Source organism: Rhinoraja longicauda, chromosome 9 (assembly GCF_053455715.1).
Source record: "Rhinoraja longicauda isolate Sanriku21f chromosome 9, sRhiLon1.1, whole genome shotgun sequence".
Taxonomy (NCBI): domain Eukaryota; kingdom Metazoa; phylum Chordata; class Chondrichthyes; order Rajiformes; family Arhynchobatidae; genus Rhinoraja; species Rhinoraja longicauda.
This window is the reverse complement of record NC_135961.1, coordinates 40,757,743-40,783,836: the sequence shown is the minus strand read 5'-3', so window position 1 is coordinate 40,783,836 and position 26,094 is coordinate 40,757,743. Positions and strand designations below refer to the sequence as shown.

Here is a 26,094-nt window from a genome sequence, read left to right as displayed (position 1 = left end):
GATTATGGTCACTCTGGCATCTGAACTCAGCTTACTGACTCATGAATTGTCAGACACAAGATACTAACTTCCTTTTTCAAGTTCATGACCAATTTCTAACATGAAAAATATTCAGTAAACAACTTGCATTCACACAACACAGAGCCTCTTGTTTCAAGAAACTTCAAGTAGTCATCATTTAAACGTCCTGCAAGATTCAACACAGACTGAAAGAAGATTGAGTTGCCTGTAAGTTTAATTTACAATTTTTTCAATGTTTGAAGCATAGGTATACTTGTCAAAAGAATTTAAATGTTCTGCTAAAAGTTCTCGATTAAATGTTTTATTACGTTATTTTCCTTGATACAGGGCAGCACAGTGGCGCTTCTGGTAGAGCCGTTGCCTCACATGGGTATACGCTTGAATACACTTGAATTTAGAAGGATGAGAGGGGATCATAGAAACATATAAGATTATTAAGGGGTTGGACACGTTAGAGGCAGGAAACATGTTCCCAATGTTGGGGGAGGCAGAACCAGGGGCCACAGCTTAAGAATAAGGGGTAGGCCATTTAGAACGGAGATGAGAAAAAACTTTTTCAGTCAGAGAGTTGTAAATCTGTGGAATTCACTGCCTGAGAAGGCAGTGGAGGCCAATTCTCTGAATACATTCAAGAGAGAGCTAGATAGAGCTCTTAAGGATAGCGGAGTCAGGGGGTATGGGGAGAAGGCAGGAACGGGGTACTGATTGAGAATGATTAGCCATGATCACATTGAATGGTGGTGCTGGCTCAAAGGACCGAATGGCCTACTCCTGCACCTATTGTCTATTGTCTACAGCGCCAGAGACCCATGTTTGCGAGATAGAGACCCTGTCTGTAAGGAGTTTGCACATTCTCCCTGTGACTGCTTGGGATTTCTCTGGGTGCTCCGGTTTCCTCCCACATCCTGAAGACGTTTAGGTTTGTAGGTTAACTGCCCCTGTAAACTGTCCCCAGTGTGCAGGGAGTGGATGAGAAAGTAGGATAACATGGAACTAGTGTGAACGGATGATTGATGGTCAGTGTGGACTCAGTGGGTTGAAGGGCATGTTTCCGTGCTGTATCACTCAATCAATCAATGGAATATTTTGATAGTCCTTTCACAATTCACAATCCTGGCTAGTAAGGGTCTCTTTTATTTTCTGACTTTGATTTGCGACATTTGTTGAACTAATAGCCACTCACATAATTGAGCACGTCACTTCTATACCATTAAGAGTTATTGTTAAACACCTTGGAAATGTAGACTCAAGGGTCTGCAGATGCTGGTTTACAAAAAAAAGTGAAAGCGCTGGAGTAACTCAGCAGGACAGGCAACATCTTTACACTGTAGAGATACAGTGTGCAAACGGGCCCTTTGGCCCACTGTCCACACCGACCAGCAAGCAGCCTGCACTATCCTACGCACTCGGGACAATTTACAATTTTACCAAAACCAATTAACCTACAACCCTGTACTTCTTTGGAATGTGGGAGGAAGCCAGAGCACCCAGAAAAAACTCATGCAGTCACTGGGAGAGTGTACAAACTCCTTGCAGACAGCACCCATAGTCAGGTTTGAACCTGGGTCTCTGGCACTGTAAGGCAGCAAGACTACCGCTGTGCCACTGTGCTGCCCTTATGGATTCATATCCTCCCAAGATGCTGCTTGACCTGCTGAGTTACTCCAGCACTTTGTGACAGTTTTGGAAATGAAGAATTAGATACGAGAGAATTAGAAAATTGTCACTGACACTGGGAGTCGAGTATGATTGTCCTCCTGGTGGGTCATATCTGTGAGTCTTGAGATGGTTGAAGAGGCCAATCTTGGAGTGATGGGCATGAATGAGTGGTACTGGTGGTGGGATGTGGTTGGACCTTCCTGGTGTACAGTCTTTCCTCCTATTGCTGGCGTTGTGTGTTGCAGCCTGTTGGAGGTCCTCTTCATGGGTCCCATGGAAGGGAAACGTCCTCTGTCCATTTTCCTCCACAGATGGTGCGTGACCCACTGAATTTCTCCAGCATTTTGTGTAATATGAACAGACATCTACATTTAATACAAGAACTGCTGCCTCACAGTGCCAGAGACCCGGGTTCTTTTCTCTGGAACTGATGCGCTACAATGCTGAGAACAATATTCTGCACTCTGTATCTTCTCCTTTGTTTTACCTATTGTACTTGAGTTTGACTTGATTGTATTTATGTATGGTATTATCTGATATGATTGGATAGCATTCAAAACAAAGCTGTGCACTTTGATTTTAGGTGTTGAGATTTATTGTGGAGGAGGTGCTGTCTTTATCGTCATTGATTGAGGTTCTGTGGGTAAGAAAGTTGAGAATCCAGTGGCAGAGAGGTGAGCTGATTTCTAGGTCCAGGAGTTTGAACCTATTTGATATTTACAAATACTTTCTTACCTTTATGTGCTAGGTGCCAGTTATCATTTCCACTCTGGTATTTTCACTACTTGAGACATTCTGTTTGTTTCGTTATCTTATCATCTGCTCTAAAATTGGTAGAAAACGAGTAAAATGTAAGATGGTATAAATCTGAAGTATAAATAGAAAACTGTTAAACATAAGTCAGTATTTGAAAGATCAAAAGAGGACATAAAGTGCTGGAGTAGTTCAGCTGGTCTGGCAGCATCTCAGTACCTTGGTGCACGTGACAATAATAATCCTAAGCAGATGTGTGAGTTTGCAGGTTAATTGGCCTCTATAGAAAATAGGTGCAGGAGTAGGCCATTCGGCCCCTTGAGCCGGCACTGCCATTCAATATGATCATGGCTGATGATCCAAAATCTGTACCCAGTTCCTGTTTTCTCCCCATATCCCTTGATTCCGTTAGCACTAAATTCCCCTAGTGTGTAGGGAGTGGATGAGCAAGTGGGTTAACATAGATGTAGTGTGAACGGGTGATCGATGGTCGGCGTGGACTGTTTCCATGCCGTTGTATGTATTTAAAAAATATATAATTGGGCAGCTTTCGATTCAGTTTCTCGGGGAAAGCAGAGCTTTGTACATGCAAACCTTGTTCTAGCCTCACATGCTTGATGGTAAACAACTCGATCTTTACAACAGGCACCTTTTATTTACTGGGCCACGGGACAGCTGAGGACTTTGGAACCATCTAGAAGGTGACTGGCTTAACAACTAAAGAAATACCGATGGAGAAAAGTACTGAAGGCAAGTGAGAGACAAACATCCGTTGCTGATAAACCCAGACTAATGTTTTACATGTAAGCATGCTACAAATTACTGGAGCAAACCACAAAGTGCTGGAGTAACTCAGCAGGTCAGGCAGCATCTCTGGAAAACATGGATAGGCTATGTGTTGGGTCAGGACCTTTCTTCTGACGGTTTGTAGTGGAGCAGACAGAAGCCTGGCAAGTGATAGGTGGATACAGGTGAGGGGAGTGATTGCCAGATGGGTGTAGAAGCGACGAAGGCTGGAGGTGGAAAGGAGGCAAAAGGGTGCCTCACCTCCACCTCCCTTGTCCAGGTTTCTGCCCCCCTAATCCAGCAGTTTGAAGAAGGATTTCGACCCGAAATGTCACCCATTCTTCTCTCCAGAGATGCTGCCTGTCCCGCTGAGTTACTCCATCCTTTTGTGTCTATCTTCGCTTTAAAGCAGCATCTGCAGTTCCTTCTTACACATTCCCTCTACAAATACTGCCTGACCCGCTGAGTTTCCCCAGCACTTGATGTTTTGTGGTGTGCATCAGTATTGGCACACGTTCACACTGCCTTAGAACTCTTAAGGACTGACGTTTGAGTTAAGATTGTACAACCAAATCAGGAGAACCACTGTGGTGTCTTTCACCTGAGAAGATGAGAGACAATAGACAATAGGTGCAGAAGTAGGCCATTCGGCCCTTCGAGCCAGCACCACCATTCAATGTGATCATTGTTGTGATATTGCTGGGACTAAAGGTACAACAGGTACCGGACCAAGTACAACATGGTGGCAGCGGTATATATATCTGTGGAGTAACCACACGGAGTGAGTGACCACACGGAGTGAGTGACCACCCGGAGATGAGTGACCACACGGAGATGAGTGACCACCCGGAGATGAGTGACCACACGGAGTGAGTGACCACCCGGAGATGAGTGACCACACGGAGTGAGTGACCACCCGGAGATGAGTGACCACCCGGAGATGAGTGACCACCCGGAGATGAGTGACCACACAGAGTGAGTGACCACCCGGAGATGAGTGACCACACGGAGTGAGTGACCACCCGGAGATGAGTGACCACACGGAGATGAGTGACCACCCGGCGATGAGTGAAATTCCGCAGAGGAGTGACCACCATGATGGCGAAAAAAAGCAATTGTGTTTAGTTGTGTTATTGGTTTTGTTTGCAAAAAGCAATGGTGTTTTGGTTTTGTTTGTTAAATATATTTTAGCCCTCGAATGGTAAAGAAAACCATTTTATATAAGACAAGGGGATGTTGTAATATATAAGACAAGGGGGATGTTGTGATATTGCTGGGACTACTTTGTGTATCCAAGGACTACTTTGTATGCCTGTGTATATAAGTGATTGGTGTGATAGGCGGGCACTCTGGATGCAGGTGGCCACGGAATAAACAGCCTGGAGTTGAGCTCCAGCAATGTAACCTTTTATACACGTGTACTTGTGGTCCTTCCAGAGTCACTAAAGGTACAACAGGTACCGGACCACGAAGTACAACAATCATGGCTGGTCATTCCCAATCAGTACCCCGTTCCTGCCTTCTCCCCATACCCCCTGACTCCGCTATCTTTAAGAGCTCTATCTAACTCTCTCTTGAAAGCATCCTGAGAATTTGCCTCCACTGCCTTCTGAGGCAGAGAATTCCACTGACTCACAACTCTCTGACTGAAAAAGTTGCATGGAGAATAGCTCCAATGTTTGTCTTGGCAAAAGTCTCACTTCAACAACCGTGCAATTTCTGCTTCATCCAAGACTAAGAGATATTGCAGTGAGTTGTGAACACACCCTGGACCATCACACAAACCAACCTCTCTTCCTCTGACTCCATCTAACTTCATGCTGCCTCAGCAAGGCCACTAGCATAATCAAGGACCAGTTTCACCTCAGACACTCCCTCTTTACCACTCCCATCAAGCAAGAGGTACAGAAGTGTGAAAATGCATATCTCCAGATTCAGGGACAGTTTCTTCCCAGCTGTATTCAGGCAACTGAACCATCTGCTCACCAGCTAGAGAGTGGTCCTGACCCCTTCACCCCATTGGAGACCTTCAAACCATCTTTAATTGGACTTTACTGGACTTTTTCTTGCACTTAACATAATTCCCTTTTTTCCTGTGTCTGTCCACTGGACATCTTGATTGTAATCTTGTATAATCTTACTGCTGACTGAATAGCATGCAACTAAAAGTTTTTCACTGTACCTCGGTGCACATGACAATAATAAACTAAATTTAAAAAATCTTCTGTTGGATCTGCTTCCACCACCTCAATAAGCAGTGTATCCCAGTTCAGAGCAAGTCCAGCTCCCTCCACAATTTTCTGATGATACCTTATGTCTGTGATTTTTTGTTACTGACTCTGTAACACCAAACAGTGAAGCTTCTTGGACTTAATTCCACTATATTTTCTTTACAGAAATCAAAGCCACTGATGAGTCTGATTTAGCCTTACAGATTTCACAGGTAAGTGTTCTTATATTGTTTTTAGTTTATTTTATTTATTGTTATGTATCCAGAGATCTGGTGCTCAAGCCTTGAGTTCACTCAAAGCTCACAGGGCCAGTCTTGATGTCTCTCAGTGCCAGATATCCAGGTTTGAGCCTAACCTCAGGTGCTGTCTGTGTGTAGTTTGCACGCTCCCCCTGTGACCGTGTGGGTTTCCTCCGAGTGCTCTGGTTTCCTTCCACATCCCGAAGATGTGCGGGTTTGTCGGTCAATTGGCCTTTGTAAACTGTGTAGGGAGTGGATGTGAAAGTGTGATAGCAGTGAGAATGGGTTATCAATGGTATGCAAAGACCCAGTGGACCAAAGGGTCGTTTCCATGCTGCATCCCTAAACTAAACTCTCTCTAAACTGAACTATATCCTGTACTCTATATCTTCCCCTTTGCTCTACCGATTGCACTTGAGTTTGACTCAATTTATCTATTAGTATTACCTGAACTGATTGGATAGCATACAAGACAAAGCTTTTCACTGTAGCTCGGTACACATGACAATGATAAAACTAAAGCTTGATCTGTAAGTTATTACCCGTCTCACTTGCTTCAGTGTTTCCCAGTTGCAGGCCTTGGCAGCTGAACTGAAAGTGACATTCGCGAGCACCTTGCAGATGCTGACCAGAGTTGAGGACGTTAACATCTTCCTGGAGGAAAGAGTTCGGACGTGTGGACGGGAGTGGCAAGAACAGCTGAAGCACCTGAAAGAGACTGTCATGATTATTAAGGTGCAAACTCAATTCTGTCCCACCTCCCTACTATAACCAGTCTGAAGAAGGGTCCCGACCCAAATCGTCGCCTATCAATGTTCTCCAGAGATGCTTCCTGACCCACTGAATTACCCCAGCACTTTGTGAACCAGCATCTGTACTTCCTTGGTTCTCTCTTCTCTCTTGGATTCGTTCCTGCATGTTTGATTAGACAAGAAATTGTATTGTACCTGTAGCTCACCATACTCCTGCCGATGACAATAAACTTGAACTTGGATGTGTTTTGCTATTGGGGTAGGAGCAGAGAAAGGCTGTTTAAATGCCCTGCTCACTTCACTAATGAGTATTTTGTCTTTATAGATCCCTTCCTGTTTTACCCTTCTATGACCTTTCATATAACAATAGAATTAACTATTTCAATTTTATTTTGGGGCACTCTCAGGAAACTCGCTTTCCAACTCTCAATCAGCAATATACGCAGCAAAGTCTGATCTATCCACATGGTTTTGAACACAGGGTTGTTCATTATGTAATCAGGATGCAGAAACAATCACACATTTATTTTTCTACTGTTCATTTGGGAAAAGATTTTGAAATAATCATTATTCTGGCTGAATTGCCAGAGTTGTTGTTATCGGAACATAGGAAGGAACCGGGAGTAAACCATTCAGCCCCCAGCTCGCTCCACCTCAGAATTAGATCATGATTTAATCCTGTTCCTCGGCTGTGAAGCAGCAGCTGAGATCAAGGCACGTTCACCCGTGGTGAAGAAACTGAGATCAGAGGATTGAGTTACAGGAGAAAGCGTAGAGAGAAAGTCATTAAATTGGAGTGTGCTGAAGCGATTCACCAGGAAGGACACAAAGTGCTGGAGTAACTCAGTGGGTCAGGCAGCATCTCTGGAGAACATGGAGAGGTGATGTTTTGGGTTCGGACCCTTCTTCAAACCATCTATATCCACCTATCCAGCTTCTCCAGAAATGCTGCCTGGCCTGCTGAGTTACTCCAGCACTTTGTGTACTTTTTAGTAAACCAGCACCTGCGATTTCTTGTTTCTACAAGTTCACTATGATGTTACAGAGAACATCCTTCAAAATTTAGTCGCAGCGGTAGAGTTGCTGCCTTCCAGCATCAGAGACCCGGGTTTAATCCTGACTTTGGGTGCTGTCTGTATGAAGTTTGTGTGTTCTCCCTGTGACTGGGTTTTCTCCGGGTGCTCTTGTTTCCTCCCACACACCAAAGAGGTGCAGGTTTTTAGGTTATTTGGCTTCTGTAAATTGTTCCTAGTTTGTACGATAGAACTAGTGTACAGGTGATTGCTGGTTGGCGCAGACTAAGTGGGCCGAAGGGCCTGTTTCCACATTGCATCTCTAAGCTAAACTAAACAATGCAGCACAGGAACAGGCCCTTCGGCCCACAATAGCTGTGCCGAACATGATACCAGGTTAAACTAATCACCTCTGCCTGCACGTTACCCATATACCCTCCATTCCCTGCATATCCCTGTCCTATCCAAAAGTCTCTTCAATGTTTGGGCTTGCAGGCTTGACCTTTGGGAGAGGTTGGGACTTTTTTCTTTGGCGTGTAGGAGGCTGAGGGGTGACTTTATTAAGGTGTACAAAATCATGAGGGTCATGGATAAAGTGAACGCACACAATCTTTCCCCAGGGTAGAGGATTCTAAACCAAGAGGGCATGGGCTTAGGGTGAGAGGAGAGATTTAAGAGGGATCTCAGTGGAAACCGTACCAGTGGTAGTCCGTATCTGGAATGAGCTGCCAGAGGAAGCTGTAGAAGCGGGTACAGTTGTGAGATTTTTCTCTCTGCAGTTTTAGTTTGCAATATTAATTCAAAGTGAATCTCAACAGATCTCAACAGTGCAGGCTTTTGACGTAGATCGTTTAGTTAACTAACTGTCAAATGTTGCTTTGATTCCTTTTGTAGGAAGAGCTTCAAGGAACAACCACTCAAACCAGGGAACTGAGTGAAAGACAGAAGGAAATTGGAGCATATATTGAAACTCTACAACAGAACAAAATCCATGGCCAAAGAAACATTGGATTTACTTCAGCATCGAATGAGTAATGGGAGTGAATGAGTGTACTCTCCAGTAACTTGCCTCCACTAATGTCAGGCTCACTGGTCTAGAGTCTCCAGGCTTTTTCCTGAAACCCTTCTTAAATAGAGGTGCAACATTAGCCACCCTCCAGTCTTCCAGCAACTCGCCTGTCGATCTCAAAGTGAATAATGTTGAGGAGTTGACATGATTTTTCTTTCTCCTCGCAGAACGTGGAATTGGGAATATCAGAAAACAGGAGAGAATTATCCAGGCGACCAAACTCAGCGCTGTAAAATGCATCCTCACCACGAGTGTAAACTACACAAACGCCACTCTGTGAGTCTTCCCCACAGCACCTTCCAGAAAGGTAAAGCTTTCAGGGCAACTTCTTCTACTCCATTGGGTGCTTTGAAATAGACTTCCAGTTAATCCACCCCCCCCCCTCTCTCCCCCCTCTCCCTCCCCCCCCCCCCCCCCCCCCCCCCCCCCCCCACAAAGACACAAAATATTGAGTAACTCAGTGGGTCAGGCACATGTCGGGTTGGGACCTTTCTTCAGATGACGGAGTAGGGGGGAGAAAGCTGAGAAAGAGAGGTGGGGGGGGGGCACAAAATGTGAAGTCAGGGGATGGAATATAGATAAAAGAAGATACAAAGTGTTGGAGTAACTCAGCGAGTCAGGCAGCATCTCTGGAGAACATGGATCGGTGTCATTTGGGGTCTTTTTTGTAAACTAGTATCTGCATTTCCTTGTACCTCCAATGAATATAGATGGAAGGGGACGGTGGGGAGGAGGGTGGAGGGGAGTGGCCAAGGGAAGAGGAAGAAATGATTGTTTCCTATCCAGTGCACACTCATTCTCATTACCATTCGTGAACTAAATGGCACAGTGGTACAGCGGTAGAGTTGCTGCCTTATAGTGCCAGAGACCCGGGTTCGATCCCGACTATGGGTGTTGTTTGTATGGAGTTTGCACATTCTTCCTGTAAACCATCTGGGTTTTCTCCAGATGCTCCAGTTTCCTCCCGCACTCCTAAGTCATACACGTTTGTAAGTTAATTGGCCTCTGTAAATTATAAACTGTTCCTAGTGTATACATTAGTGCTAGTGTATGGGGTGATTGCTGGTCGGCACAGACTCAGTGGGCTGAAGGGCCTGATTCCACGCCGTGTGTCTAAAGTATAAAGACAACTGGAGACCCAGCATGAGGGGGAACCAAAAGATAATGACATCCCAACTCCAGGACCAAGCATTGACTAAGGTTGACGATGTTTGCAGAGGATAGGAGGCTGACGTGTTTGCCTACCCATACTATGGTCTAACAGATGTGGTTATGTTTCAGTTGTGCAAAGTGCAGATGTGGATGCAAGGTCAAACTCACCTGTCACTGTTTATCCAAGACATGAGACTGTATCCCCAGCACTGAGTAAAGAGTTTGAGGACCATGCTGACACCGATAGAATGGACACTTTCGAAGCATTGAACCAAAACAGATGTGCTCCTCGAGAAAGCAGATTAGAAACCAACTATCTCACTGCAGAATTGGACAAGAACATTCAACACTTGAAGGAAAAATACCAGGGTAACTATTTACTCTCAGCCCATCGAGTCCACGCCTACCATCGATAACCCTCTCACACCGGTTTTACGTTATCCCACTTTCTCCTCCGCTCCCCACACACTAGGGGCAATTTACACAATCCAATTAACCTACAAACCCGCATGTCTTTGGGATGTGGGAGGAAACCGGAGCACCCGGAAGAAACCCACGCGGTCACAGGGAGAACATGCAAAGAAAATCGACCACAATTCATCGAAGCAAAATCAACAGGTTGCCAGATTACGGGGAGGTCGTGTGCAGTGTGGAGGCTTCAGAATGGAAATCACCTAAGTTGGAAAGGATGCAGAAGAGATGCACCAGGATGTTCCCTGGGATTGTGGGCTTGAGTTATAGGGAGAGGTTGGATAGGCTGGGACTTTTAATTGGAGCGTAGGAGGCTGAGGGGTGACCTTATTGAGATGTACTTCTGAATCTTTTTGAGTTAGCTACTTGAATGAAATGCAGAAGCCGATAAATAATTATAATCAAAATAGCCATATATATTTTCTAACCAGTCTCTGCTCTGCACTTTCTAGTCAAAAGGCAGCACACTGCTGTGGAACTGCTGAAGTCAGAGAGACTGTATGCCTTTTACCTCTCACTCATTCTGAAGACCAATGTTTCCAACAGGGGAAAGGGCATCGCACTCAACAGCAAAAATCTGAGGTATGGTTTGCATAAACCCAAGTTAAAGTTTGCAACGAATAGTTAACTTGAATAGTTACCGTCCTCTCCTATCCTTTTGTCTCATACTTTCTGTCTTTTCATCTCTGGCCTACATCCAACCATCTGCCTATCAAACCCTCCCTCACCTGTATCCACCTATCACTCACCAGAACACAAAGTGCTGGAGTAACTCAGCGGGTCAGGCAGCATCTCTGGAGGTGGCGTTTCGGGACCCTTCTGTCTGACCTGTTGATTACTCCTGCACTTTGTGTATTAATTAGCATCTGCAGTTCTTTGTTTCTATCACTCACCAGGCTTTCTCTCCCAGCTTTCTTCTCCTCCCCACCACAATCAATCTCAAAAAGGGCCCCGACTGGAATCCAGCATCTACAGTTCCTTGTGGACTCCAGTTATCTTTCTCATTTGATCTTTACCACCTTTGGTCCACAGTGGCGCCCTGCACAGCTCCCTGCGATCACTCACACAACTCCACGTTGCTCTACTGTACACGCTGGAGGAGAGGGTGTGTCGATGGCAGTGGCAAAGCATCGTTGGGGATATATTCATGAAACTGCTGAACAACCCAGAGGTAAGTGTGAAGCCAGATCGTTAAATGTTGGCTCGATCGGTTGTTAAATATGTTCCTCGCTGGACAGCATCGCTTGTGATTTATTAGCATACAATTACTTTCGACTTTAGAGATATAGTGTGGAAACAGGCCCCTCTGCCCTCCGCGTCCCCTCTGATCAATGATCACCCCACACACTAACATTATCCTACACATACTACAGAAACCAATTTCTTCTTCCTCCAAAACCTTTATGTCTTTGGGATGTAGGAGGAAACTGGAGAAAATCCACATGGAGGGTATTCCTCACATGGAGAACGTACAAACTCCGAACAGACAGCACCCATAGTCAGGATCGAACCCCTGCCTCTGGTGCTGTGAGCTACTGTTGCGCCACTGTGCCACCCTAATTTCCTCCTCTGTTTAGCAATGTGTTTGTGTATTGCGTTCATATAGAACAGTACTGCACAGGCATAGGTCCTTTGACCCACAATCTTCCTGCCGAACAGAATGCCAAGTTCATAGAGTCACACAGCATGGAAACTGAACCTTCTCTATCCATGTACCTGTCTAAATGTCTTTTAAAATGTTGTGATAGTACCTGCATCAACCTCCTCCTCTGGCAGCTCAATCTATACACCCACCACCACCCTCTGTGTGAAAAGGTTGCCCCTCAGGTTCCTATTAAATCTTTCCCCTCTCCCCTTAAACCTGTCCTCAGATTCTTGATTTCCCTACCTTGGGTAAAGGATGGTGCATTCAACCTGTCAGTTCCCTTCTTGATTTTATACATCTCTGTAAGATCTTTTTGGGACTCCAAAAGCAGGAAATATACATAAAAGCTTGTTACAAGTTGCTTTCACTAGTCATTACTATCGACCAGAATGTTTTATGAGTTGATAGTTTAAACTCTCAACGTTGAAATTGCCCCGAGTGTTTAGGGAGTGGATGAGAAAGTACCAGTTTGAACGGGTGATTGATGGTTGGCATGGGCTCGGTGGGCTGAAGGGCTTGGTTCCATCGTGTGTCTCTAAAATTAAACAAGTCATTAGGATGATTAGTGAAAGCATACATTTTAATAAAACTAACATCCGTCCATTTTGTAACATTAATGTATGTTCAACAACAAACCCTTTTTTTTGTTTTAGTGGTAATTTGTATGTGATTTTGCTTGTTTACAGGACAGGTTTTTGGACAATTACATCATGTATCTGAAGGAGCTCCCTGAATGCATTTCTGTGCTAAACATCTGCGGTGGAGAATTGCTCACCCTGACCAGGCAACTCGAGGTGACAAACTCCTCATCTGGGTCAAGAGAATCAATAGTGTTTTATAGTCATATGTCCCGAAACAGAACAATGATAGTCTTACTTGCACCAGCACACAGACATATAAACATTGTACTCTGTAAAACCCATAATAAAACAAAAGTTCAGAATATATTACAAAAAAGAGACAAATAAATAAACAATAATAGTGCAAAGTCAGAAATAATGCCCCCATGTTTTTAGTTCAGGGCCTATTTGGAGGTTGTAGTGCTTAATAGCCTGATGGTTATAGAGTCATAGAGTCATACAATGTGGAAACAGGCCCTTCGGCCCAACTTGCCCACACCGACCAACATGCCCATCAAAACGTCCCACTTGCCTGCTTTTGCCCCATAATCCTCTGAACCAGTCCAATCCAGTCCTGTCCAATGTTTCTTAAATGCTGCGATACTACCTGCCTCAACTAGTTTCATACACACACCATCCCTGTGTGAAAAGGCTATCCCTCAGGTTCCTATTAAATCATTACCCCTCATCTTAAACCTATGTCCTCTGGTTCTTAATTCCCCTACTCTGGGCAAGAACTGTGCATTTACCTGATCTATTCCTCACATGATTTTATATGCCTTCATAAGATCACCCCTCATCCTTCTGGGCTCCAGGGAATAGAATCCCAGCCTGTCCCACCTCTCGCTGCAGCTCGGACCCTCGAGTCCTGGAAACATCCTTGTAAATCTTCTCTGCACCCTTTTCAACACAATAACATCTTTCCTATAACATAGTGCCCAGAACTGAACATGATACTCCAAATGCGACCTCGTTAACATCTTATACAACTGCAACATGACTTCCCACATTCTATACTCAAGGTTGTTGGGAAGAAGCTGCTCCTGAACCTGAACATTATAATGTTCAGGCTCCTATACCTTCTTTCCGATGGCAGGAGTTAAATAAGAACACGGCCAGGGTGATGTGGGTCTCTGATGATGCTGGCTGCCTTTTTGAGGCAGTGGCTCCTGTAGATCTCTTCGATGGTGGGGAGGTCAGTACCTGTGATGGTCTGCGCAGTGTCTACCACTCTCTGTAATCTTTTTTGTTCCTGGGCTTTCGAGTTGTCGAACCAGGCTGTGATGTGACCAGTCAATATGCACTTTACACCTGTAGAAGTTCAAGAGTGTAATCATTGACATACCAAATCTGTGAACTGCTGATCGTATCTAATACTCACTATAAACCATTCTGTTAAAAGCAGTCCAAATCAAATAACCATTCCTAACACCTTTAAAATAAGGCTCATCTCCCTTTTGTGCTTTCACTGAATTAGGCAATTTAAAAAGAATTCCTGGTACTAATGTTATCATTTTCTTTGGAAAGGAAAGGATGGATGTTTTATTTTTCAAAGTATTATTCTACGGGTTCACATAGGATTTTAATCAAAGATTATTTCATGGAGTCATAGAGTAAGAGTTGCACAACATAGAATCAGACTATTTGACCTATCCATTTAACCACACTGGTCTATGCTGACCAACTGTGCTGAAGGGCCTGTAAATGGACCAAAGAGTGTTCCTGTGCTGTACTCTTCTGTATGTAAGTTGGCAAACTGGGCTAATCCCATTTGTCTGCATTTGGCCCACATCCCTCTAAACCCTTCCTATCCATATATCTCAGGGCAGCACAGTGGCACTGCTGGTAGAGCTGCTGCCTCATAGTGCCAGAGACCAGAGTTCGATCGTGACCTCGACTGCTGTCTGTGTGGAGTTTGCATGTTCTCCCCTTGACCGCGTGGTCTCCTGCGGGTGCTGCGGTTTCCTCCCACATCGCAAAGGTATGTAGGTCAATTGGCGTCTGTAAATTGTTGCTAGTGTGCAGGGAGTGGATGAGAAAGTAGGATAACATAGAACTAGTATGAATGAACAATCGATGGGTGGCTTGGACTCGTTGAAGAGCCTGTTTCCCTGATGTATTACTAACCAAGTAATCTGTCCAAATGTCTTTTAAAAGTTCTAATCATATAAGGCCACGAGCTATCTCCACTGCTTCCTGCCAATGCCCATGTGTGAAACAATCAGAGAATACTGCTTACTCACCTAATGTATAAACACCAGCAATCAGCATTGATAGCAATGTGCCGCATTGAAACAGACTCTGCGGCTCACCTTGTCCATGCCGACCAAGTTGGCATTCCAGACTAGTGTCATTTGAAACCTTTAAAAGGCATTTGGATGGGTACATGGGTAAGAAAGGTTCAGATGGACCAAATGCAGGCAGGTGGGACTAGCTTAGATGGGATATCTTGGTCAACAAGGATAAGTTGGGCTGAAGGGTCTATTTCTGCGCTGTAATCCTCTATGATGATGTATTTGTTCCATATCTGTTGTACTGCTGCTAGTAAGAATTTCACTGTTCCGTTCCGGGACATATAACAATAGAACACTTTTGACTCTTGTATACTTGTTAACCTTATGAGGTTACATTTTCAAAATTTATCATTTAAAACCATTATGTTTTACTCCGTTGAGTCATTAATTTTTTTTAATAAACTCTACCAGTTTTTATTCTGAACTTATTGAAACAATTAACATTTCGCCAAACTTCTATTGAAATAGTTAACATTCACAACTTCCCTCTTCTCCTAGAGATGTAAATGTTAATTACTGCAGACACAAGGAACTGCAGATGCTGGAATCTGCAACAAAACACAAAGTGCTGGAGGAACTCAGAGGGTCAGGCAGCATCTGTGGAGGGAATGGACAGACAACATTTTGGGTAGGGTCCGTTCTTCAGACTCCCTCCACTGGTGCTGCCTGATCCACTGAGTTCCTCCAGCACTTTGTGTTTGGCTTCAGATTCCAGCATCTGCAGTTCCTTGTGTCTCTCTGTACATTCATTATTTCTCTGTGACAATTGCTGTCTCTTTCCATAGGACAACTCTTCCAAGTCCAGGCCAGACCTGCTGCTGTTGCTCTTTCAGCCAGTTCAACGCATCCAGGAATATATCCTGCTTCTCCAGGTTAGTTCTTCAATATCACAAGGAGTCAGAGCTGTACAGCATGGAGACAGGCTCTTCAGCCCACCCTGTCCATGCCAACCAAGTTAGCATACTGAGCCAGTCCCATTTGCCTACATTTGTCCCATATCCCGCTAAACCCTTCGTATCCATATATCTGTCCGAATGTTTTTTAAAAGTCATAATTAAATCCGCCTATAGCTTCCTCTGGCAGCGCTCCAGATACGCACTACACTCTGAGTGAAAAATATGCCCCTGAGGTCCCTCTTAAATCTCTCCCCTCTCACTTAAGCCTGTGCCCTCTAGTTTTAGAATCCTCTACCCTGAGAAAAAGACTGTGATCATTCACTTTATCCATGCCTCTCCTGATCTTATACACCTCAATAAGGTCACCACTCAACCTCCTACTCTCCAAAGAAAAAGGTCCAAGCCTATGCAACCTCGCTATAACTTAAGCCCACAAGCCCAGGTAACATCCTGGTGGTGACACAAAGTCTGAAGAAGGGTCCCAACTTGAAATGTTGTCAATCATGTTCTTCAGAGATGCTGCTTGACCTGCTGAGTTACTCTATCATTTTGTGTCCTTTTTTTGTAAGTCAGCATCTGCAGTTCCATGTGAATCTCTTCTGTACCTTTTGCAAATTCAGTGACAGTTACTGCCAGGAAATTGGAACTTACCATTCACACATCAGGGTTCACTGACCATATTAAGTCATCAGACAACTGATTAAACATCAGAAATACATAGCGGAAACAGGCCATTCGGCCCTTCAAGACTGTGCCGACCAGCGATCACCCCGTGCACTAGCACAATTTACAATTTTACTGAAGCCAATTAACTTACAAACCTGTACGTCTTTAGAATGTGGGAGGAAACCAGAGCTCTCGGATAAAACCCACACTGTCACAGGGAGAATTTACACCTCCGTACAGACAACACCCATAGTCAGGATCGAACCTGGGTATCTGGCGCTGTAAGGCAGCAATACTACTGCTGCGCCACTGTGCCGACCTTAAAAGCTGATGAAAAGTGGAATCGCCCAGAACTTAAGGGCTTTGACCCACATCCCAATTAATGTACAGGCAGAACACTTGTCCCAATCTTTCACACTTGCTGACTGTCTTTAGCACACCAAGGTCCGGTGCATCACTCGCGGTGGGATACAGAGTGCCAGCATCTCGTGTGCAGGTAGTCTCTGGTACAAAGTGTCTCTGCTGAACTGTTACCTCTTGTTTTGGTCACCCTGTTATCGGAAAGATGTTCACAAAGTGCTGGAGTAGCTCAGCGGATCAGGCAGCATCTCTGGAGAACATGGATGGGTGACATTTCGGGTCGGGATCCTTCTTCAGAAAGATGTTGTCAAGCTGGAAAGAGTGCAGAAACGATATACGAAAATGTTGCCAGGACTCGAGGGCCTGAGCTATAGGGAGAGGTTGGGCAGGCTAGGACTTTACTCCTTGGAATGCAGGAGGCAGAGGGGAGATCTTATAAGGCGTATCAGATCATGAGAGGAATAGATCGGGTAAACGCACAGTCTTTTGCCCAGGATAAGGGAATTAAGAACCAGAGGACATAGGTTTAAGGGGAGGGGAGAAAGATTTAATAGGAACGTGAGGGGCAATTTAAGAGTAGTGGGGGCATGGAAAGAGTTGCTAGAGGAGGTAGTTGAGGCAGATACTATAACAACATTTAAGAGACATTTGGACAGGTACATGGGGGGGTACGAGCCAAACGCAGACAGGTGGGACTAGTGTAGATGGGACATGTTGGTTGGCTTGGGCAAGTTGAGCTGAAGGGTCTGTTTCCATGCTGTATGATTCTGTGACTCTACAAGAACCAGTTCAGCAAGTGTGGTTTCCAGGGGCACAACTTTATCCTACCAACCGTTGGCATTATGAGTACCTGTTCAGGGCAGAGACATAGATGCACATGACACAGAAACTGGCCCTTCAGCCCAACTCTCCATGCCCCATCTAAGCTCATCCCACCTGCCCGTGTTTGGCTCATATCCCTCTGAGCTTTTTCTATCCACATACCTGTCCAAATGTCCTTTAACTCTAACTTCAGTCACTGCTTCTCTCCTGTTGGCCAGCTGCATGTTTTATACCTACTCCCCACCTGCATGAATCAAGTTGTGCTCAACATCCCCTCTTCAAACATCAGGTCAAGACCATCTATGTACTATGCAAAAGAGTTGGTACTATGATATTTACCCATATCGATCACAGCTACATCAATGTTATCTACCTCCAAGTGACACTAAAAGATGTCAGATTTCTTCAAGTTGATGTAAATGTTTGGAAAGAATCTTTGCTGTTTAATTAAAAAACGACCTTGATATTGCAGAGTCACAGTCACACAGCACGGAAACAGGCCCTTCAATCCAAGTCGTCTTTGCCGACCAAGATGCTCCATCTGCACTGCTCCCACCTGCCGGTGTTTGGCCCGTCACGCTCTAAACCTTTCCTATCCATGTACCTGTCCAAATGTCTTTTAAATGGTGTTATACTTGCCTCAACTGCCCCTCAGGTTCCCACTAAATCTTTCTCCTCTCGCCTTAAACCTATGTCCTCCAGTTTTTGATTCTCCTACCCTGGGTAAAAGACTTTTGTAGTGTTTAGTAGATAGAGAGTCTTTCTCTAAGCTGTGTGGAGAGAGTGAGTTGCAAGTCATTATCTCTTTATATTTCTGGTGTAACAGAACATGCTCAAACACACTGAACCAAACCACCCTGACTGTTACCTGCTGCCAAAATGTATCCAGCACTTCAGAATCTTCCTTTCTCAATGCAGCCATTTACTCCGCTATAACGAAGAGCTGCTTAAACAACGCAGGAAACACTCAAACAGGTGAGCAACTCAACCACTAGGATTACTGTCTGAAGAAGAGTCCTGACCCGAAACATCATCTGTCCATTCCCTCCTTAGCGGCTGCCTGACCCGCCGGGTTCCTCCAGCACTTTGTGCTTTGCTCCAGATTCTAGCGTCTGCAGTTCCTTGTGCCACCATTACAATGACTGTCTTTCCTTAGGAGGTCCCCGAGGGTTTGGGGTGACCTGTCTCCACTCCGGGTTGTGTGGTGACTGCTGAGGGCACCCTGGGAACAGCAGCCTCTTCCACAGACGGTGCGGGGGGTGGCTGATGGGTGGAGGAGGGGGGTCAGTGTGTGAGGGAACACGCTCCTTCACCATTAAGGTGGTTCCACCGTCAGAGTTAGACACTCCATGCCGACCAAGGTCCCCCATCTACACTAGTTCCACCTTCCCATGTTTGGCACATATCCCTCTAAACCTTTCCTATCCATGTATTTCTCCAAGGAAAGACACACAAACTACCGGTGTAACTTAGTGGGTCAGGTACCATCCATAGAGAACATGGATAGGTGACATTTCGGGTCGTGAAATGTCACCTATCCATGTTCTCCAGGGATGCTGCCTGACCCACCGAGCTACTCCAGCATTTTGTGTGTCTTGCTGTGGTAAAGCAGCATCTGCAGTTCCTTGTTTCTACATGTACCTGTAGCATTTCAAATGTTGTTATTGTAACAGCCTCAACTACCTCCTCTGGCAGCTCGTTACATATACTCACCACTCTGTGTGAAAATGTTTCTATTAAATCTTTCACCTTAAACCTATGTCCTCTGGTTCTTGTATCCCCCTACCTTGGGTAAAAGGTTCTGTGCATTCATCCTATCTATTTCCCTCATGATCCCCCCTCAAGATAACCCCTCAATGTCCTTTAGCTCAGGCCCTTGAGCCCGAGCAACAACCCTGTAAATCTTCTCTGTTCTCTTTCCAACTTCATGGCATCTATCCTTCAGCAGGGTGACCAAAACTGAACATGATAGAACACAATAGTGGCATCTGTCCATGTACCTGATCAAATATTCTTTTAAAAGCCGTTATAGATCCTGCCTCAACTACCTCCTCGGACAGTTGTTCCATTTTCCCACCACCCACTCTGTTTGATTTGGTTCATAGAATAAGTAATAGGACCAAAGCAGTGAAGTAATTAAAGCCAAGACTTTTATTTTGATTTGAGGCACAGGATGACGGCGGCCCCACAGAACAAGACAAGAGGCACTGAGCAGATCCAATGTCCGAGGTTGGATGAAACACCCAGGAGACACCAAAGACTCGATAAACTTGACCCCGGCCTACTTTACACCAGTGACCTAGGGCTAGAGTACAGATCCCCACCAGCAAATGTGGCCTCAAAGACAGAACCTCTCCCCAGGAAAACCAAGGATGAGTTCAATGCGAACAAGACAAGGTCCACCTTCAGTCAACCAGACAAGAGCTCAATCATCACCAATCCAATATGCTCCTCAGTGAACTGTGGAAAAAACCTTTCTCCTGACACCCAACATTTAATGTCTGGAGCCTCGAGAGGAAAGATAGGATATGAAAGTCCAGTTAACCTTGAAGATGCAGAATACATTCACGACACCTCTTGTTTAGACGAAAGCTCGGTCCAATCTTCTAATTCCAGTTTGGATGTACATTTCACGACAACGTTGGACGACATTTCTGCCAGCGAGTCGGAAGCCATAGACTACTCTTCACAGCTCACAGCCCCACACCCTGTCGGCCAAGAAGGTCACAACAAGGTGTTCCGGCTCTACTGCCATGAAGCAAACATTGACGTGCTTGATGTTCCCAATTCCGAGGGCTTTTCCAGTAAAGTTTTCACACCGGCCCCTCGTGACAATCTGAACTTTCCCATCTCCTTAATGCTAACTAACTCTGAAAGCCCATCTCTGAAAACCAAAGTATTTGACTCATCTCAGATCAGTACATCGAGAATGAAAAACTCCCAAAAGGAAATCTCTTCCTCACCCAAATCCAAACCTTCAGATGTATGGATGGAATCAGAAAAAGTAATGTACCCATCTTAATTCTCTTATCTAGATAATCCTGTGGTCTCGATCTCAAAATTCCTAACTCAAGAGCTATGGAGTAAGTCAGCTGTTTCGGACAAGAGTGATGAAATTGGTGGAAAGTTAAGGTAAAACTCCGATTATCTGCATCTAATTGTCTGGAAATCCTGATGGCTCGGTCCCTAATGTGTCGGTGAGTGATAGAATCTGCTGGGAGTTATAGAGAACGTGGGTGAATATTTACAGGAAACCAATGGGATGGGATTCATTTATGAACCAGCATAGACTCAAGGGAGTTGAATTGTCATGTGTATGGTCAACGGAACAATGAAACTCTTTCTTGCTGCAGTTTTACAGGGCCAAGATAGATACAAGGTACAAAGAATTTATTAGCCAAGTATGTAAGAACATACAAGGAATTTGATTTGCCATACAGTCATACCAAAAAAGCAGCAAGACAGATAACCACATAAAAATTAACATAAACATCCACCACAGTGCACTGTGATGGAAGGCAATAAAATCTTATCTTCTTCCCTCCTTTTCTCCCATGGTCGGGGCAGTCGGATCATTCGCAGTCGGGGCGATCAAAACTCTGCAGCCGGCGATCGAAGCTCCCGCGGCATGGAGCTCCCGAAGTCAGTCCCTGACAAAGGGATCGCAAGCTCCACAGTGTTAAGTCCGCAGGCTCCCGCGGTTGGAGCTCCCGAAGTCGATCCCCAGCAAGAGGCCTCCAGCTCCTCGGTTAGGCCGCAGTGCGGATGGAGATACGATACGGAAAAAGTCGCATCTCCGTCGAGGAAAGAGATTTAAAAGGTTTCCCGCACTCCCCACATAATACAAAACTAAAGATACACTAAAACATACATTTAACAACAAACTAAAAACAACAAAAGACAAAAAGGACAAGAAAAACTGTTAGCAAGGCGCCACCCGACACTCACAAATATATGTACAATAATCAATTGTACAATAATCAGTAATACTAGGTAAATAGACTATAATTAGTGGAAAACTGAAGTCTGTAGTTCAACCTAAGACACAGTCCATAGAAGATCATGGTTGCTGAGGTTGGTGTTGTGCAGAGTGCAAGAGCTTGATGATTGCTGGGAAGAAGTTGCTCTGGAGCCTGGAGGCCACGGTTTTCAGGCTCCTGAACCAGGTCGTGATGCAACCAGTCAGTGTGCTCTCTACCGTACAGCTATGGAAGTTTGATAGAGTATTCATTGACATACCAAATCCCCTCAATCTTCTGAGGAAGTAGAGGAATTAATGAGCAAGGGAGGAAATGGCCGCCTCATATGTGTATTTTGTCTAGAACAGATATTACTGGCCAAATAGCCTGCAGTGTAAATTTCCATCCTTCGTTCAACTTCTCCTGGGGCCAATGGAACTATTAGTATTGAAGAAGAGGAGCCAGCATTTTGCGAATGAAGCCTCTTACCCGTGTATATCTGCAGTGACCGAGACATACAGATCTTTTCTCCAAGCTTAGCTTAGTTTAGAGGTATAGCATAGAAACAGGCCATTTGGCCCACCGAGTCCATGCTGACCATCACCCGTTCACTCTAGTGCTATGCTATCCCACTTTCCCATCCACTCCCTACACACTAGGGCCATTTTTACAGAGGGCAATTAACCTACAAACACGCATGTCTTTGGGATGTGGGAGGAACCAGTGCACCTGGAGGAAACCTACGCAGTCACAGGGAGAGAGCGCAAACCACACAGACAGCACCCGTAGTTAGGATTGAATCCGCGTCTCTGGCACTGTGAGGAAGCAGCTCCATCAGCTATGCCACTGTGACACGTATTTTTAAAAGAAAAAAAAGTTATTTCACTGCGTTTATCAACACAATTAGCAACTTTCTCTCGCACTTCAAATCAGCTGTCAATGCTCCTCAACACCAATTGGTCTGTGTGTAAACAAACATCCACCCCGTGTCCTGAATTCTCTGAACAATCTCCCGTTTTTCAAGCCCTGCGTGGTTTTTTTCTGGAAAGCTCTGGTTTCCTCCAACACTCCAAAGACGTACAGGATTAAAGGCTAATTGACTTGGTGTATAAGTAAATTGTCCTTAGTGTGTGTAGGATAATGCTAATGTGCGGAGTTCATTGGTCGGCGCAGTGGGCCAAAGGGTCTGTGCCTGGGCTGTATCTAAACTAAACTGAAAGGATGCAGAAAAAGTTTACCAGAAATGATGCGTGGATTAGAGGGTATTAGCCACAAGGAGCAGTTGGACAGACATTGATTGTTTTCTCCGGGACGCCAGAAGCTAAGGCGAGACCTGATAGAAGTATATTAAATTAAAAGCAGCATAGATAGGGTAGACAGTCAGAATCTTTTTCCCCCGGGTAGAAATATCAAATACTAGAGGGCATAACTTTATGGTGAGAGGGTTAAAGGAGATGTGTGGGGCAAGCCCTTTTACACAGAGGGTGGTGGGTGCCTGGAATGCACTGCCAGAGGTGGTAGTGGAGACAGATATGATGGTGGCATTTAAGAGACTTTTAGGAATGGAGGGATGTTTCACGCGCAGGCAGATCAGATTAGTTTACCTTGGCAAACCGTTCAACACTAACATTGTGAATTTGTAACTTTGTCGACACCAGAAATGCAGCAACAGTTGTGTTTCTGTTTGTTTCCTGCTGCACAACTGCCGACAGCTGGGCTATCTCATGCAGGTTGCGCTCGCGTGGGTACTGGTCGCAAAATGGTTATTTAGATTTTTATGTGGGCAAGTTTGGTGAGATTTGAGTCGAAGGGCCTGTTCCTGGGCTGCACTGTTTTATGTTCTAAAACGTACCCTGAGCCCCAGTATGCCCTGACATCTCCTAGCAATGACCACTGTCGAGTTTTGTATGGTTAATGCCTGTGAGATCCTTTGTGAGATTTTGCTATTGAAGTACCAGTTGTAGTTGTTGTAGTTGCATCACAAACTAGTCAGAGTCTCAAGGCACAGAAACAGGCCCTTCGGCCCAACTCATCTATGCTAACTAAAATACCCCATCTACACTAGTTCTACCTGCCCACGTTTGGCCCATATACCTCTAAACCTTTCCTATCTATGACCTGTCCAAGTGTCTTTTAAATGATGTTATAGTACATACCTCCACTGGCAGCTCGTTCCATGTACCCACCACCCTCTGTGTGAAAAAGTCGTGCCTCAGGTTCTTATTAAATTCTTCCCTTCTCACCTTAAACCTATGCCCTCTAATTCCTGATTATTCCATCGTATCTGTGTCCACTACCACCCCTGGCAGTGCATTCCAGGCACCCACCACCCACTATGTAAAAGAACTTGCCCCGCACATCTCCTTTAAACTATGACCCTCTCACCTTAAAGGTGCTCTCTAGTATTTGATATTTCTACCCGGGGGAAAAAGATTCTGACTGTCTACCCTATCTATGCTGCTTTTAATTTAATATACTTCTATCAGGTCTCGCCTTAGCTTCTGGCGTTCCGGAGAAAACAATCAAAATACTCTGTGCGATCACCCTATCTATTCTCCCCCTATTCCCCTAATTCTTGCACAAAACGGGATTAGGCAGCGGGGTGGCACAATATTGAGCTATATGCAGTGATGGAGGTGAAAGCTTCACAGCCTGTGATCAGTGACAGTTTCCACTTTTATTTCAGGATAATTCTGCCATGGTCCTTGCTTTTGAGAAGTCAGGCAAATTCTACAAGGAGGAGGAAAGTAAGCAGACAACTTTTAGCGAACAAAGCGGTAAACAGGAACAGAAAGGATTCAGAAACTCCTTCCGGAAGTTGTTCAGGAAGAAGTAAGGCAAACTATAAAACATGATTCATAAAGTCATGCGCGGTGAAGGGTCTTCTGATAAAGGGTCTTGACCCAAAACATTACCCTGTTCCTTTTCTCCAGAGATGGTGCCTGACCTGCTTACTCCAGCATATGTATCTATCTTTGGTGTAAACCAGCAGCTGCAGTTCCTTATTACACACTTGAACTCGGAGGGTTGTTGGAGGGTGTTCGGTTTGGGTCAGTTAAGCTTAATTTGTTCCACCTCAGGTTCCCACCACGTCCTGAAATATTGACACCCTCTGTGACTGGGCAGAGGAAATTGTTAATAACTACTATTTTGTGGATACAAGGAATTGTAGGTATTGGCTTACAATGACACAGTGCTGGAGTAACAATGGATCAGGCCGCAATTCTGGAGAACATGTATAGGCGATGTTTCTGGTCAGGACCCTTCTTCAGACATCTTCAAAACTACTATTTTGTGCTCATGTAACTATAGCAAAAATGAATTACAACCAATTATGGAAGTAACACAACAATTTACTTAGAGTCTGAAGGTCCAGACCTGAAACATCTATCCATTCCCTCTACAGATGTTGCCTGACCCATTGAGTTCCTCCAGCTGGTTGTGTTCTGTTCACGAGTCCAGCATCTGCAGTTGCTTGTGTCCCCTGTACTATTATATGTTCTAATGGTTTTAACCTAATCGTTAAATTCAACAAATGAGCCAGATTACCTGATGTTTCACCGTTCCAACATCTTGTTCTTAGTACTTGTGAATTTGTCAGGAGACGATTTGTCTGCATGTTTCAGGTCAAATCAAAATGCCTGCAGTTTGGAGAGCAAGCAGAAATCTGACAACACTCACACACAGGACACCGCGATTGCGGGAAGCCAAGAATCTGAAGAGAGGGCTATCCCTGTGAGCACCTTTGACCGTGGCACTGCCGTCTAATCTCACATTTGGAATGATCTCTGAAAATTTACAGAAAAACAAAGGCAATTCGTTGGTTGTGGACATTAATTTTTGTGCAAAGCTTTACCCTTTCCCCACATGCACTAGTTTCATTGAATGGACCTGGCCAAGTTGTTGTTCCATCTCAGACGGATCAGTGAGGATTTTAGACAACCAACAATGAGTTTTGATTGTAGAATGTTTATAAATTTGAACAAACTTGGGATATTATACGTGCACAAAAGAAATTGGATTCATTGGCACCGTACAAATTACACATTAAATCAGTATTTTTTTGGAGACAAAAAACATGCCAGTACACATAACAATTTACACAATGTTGTTAGCTGCTGTACATCAATCTGTTTTTTAACATTTTATAGATGCCGGTACATTGAACCGTCACAAAAAAGCACTACATTAAAGCAATTAATTCGGGTTAGAGAATATGTGGTCATTTTTGGTGGAAATGTGAACAAACTCAATTAAGTTTAAATATATTTTAACATTTGCCCCAGTTTTATGTTAAAACATAAACATTAAAGAATGAATGTATTTTAAAATTCTTGAGTTAAGACTATCATTTTATGTTCTGGGTCTTCTGTGTCCATCTCGTGTGGGAGAGTGATCCCACCTGAATGGTTATCACTGATAAACTCCGTCACTATATCGTAACTGGTTGTGTTTGGGTTTGGGGAGAGGGTGAGGATCACAGTCCTCACAGAGGTAGAGAGAAAAGGAAGAGACTGAGACTTGAGGTGGGGTAAGAGATTGCAGGATTTGTTAATGACAGGGGGATGCAGTGTACTGTGAACAGCATGTTACTAATTGTGAAGTTTGTGAACTAACTCTTGGCATTTTCACCTGCATGTAATTACACTATATCATTTATAAAATAATAAATACGTCCAATTTTCT

At 44.5% G+C, this 26,094-nt stretch overlaps 1 protein-coding gene across 2 annotated transcripts; it reads left to right on the top strand.

Annotated features, from left to right (window-relative positions):
• Positions 1–156: 156 nt before the first annotated feature.
• LOC144596657 (uncharacterized) lies at positions 157–25,714 on the top strand. 2 transcript variants are annotated; one of them, XM_078405269.1, is made up of 15 exons: positions 157–228; positions 3,079–3,183; positions 5,616–5,662; positions 6,260–6,424; positions 8,349–8,485; positions 8,691–8,830; positions 9,805–10,044; positions 10,599–10,728; positions 11,179–11,317; positions 12,478–12,585; positions 15,491–15,577; positions 18,276–18,424; positions 19,616–20,453; positions 24,095–24,240; positions 25,035–25,714. In XM_078405269.1, exons 2-15 carry the CDS (start codon positions 3,165–3,167, stop codon positions 25,174–25,176), a joined length of 2,487 nt encoding a protein of 828 aa, XP_078261395.1. In that variant the 5' UTR covers positions 157–228; positions 3,079–3,164; the 3' UTR covers positions 25,177–25,714. The 2 variants fall into 2 exon arrangements, with proteins under 2 accessions (XP_078261395.1, XP_078261396.1); XM_078405270.1 differs by lacking the exon at positions 157–228 and having other exon boundaries at positions 2,462–3,183.
• The last annotated feature ends 380 nt before the right edge of the window (positions 25,715–26,094 follow it).

Coding starts and splice junctions, on each gene's coding strand:
- LOC144596657 (XM_078405269.1), top strand. Junction 5,663..6,259: donor TAGCCTTACAGATTTCACAG/GTAAGTGTTCTT, acceptor AGTGTTTCCCAG/TTGCAGGCCTTGGCAGCTGA. Junction 10,045..10,598: donor CTTGAAGGAAAAATACCAGG/GTAACTATTTAC, acceptor TGCACTTTCTAG/TCAAAAGGCAGCACACTGCT.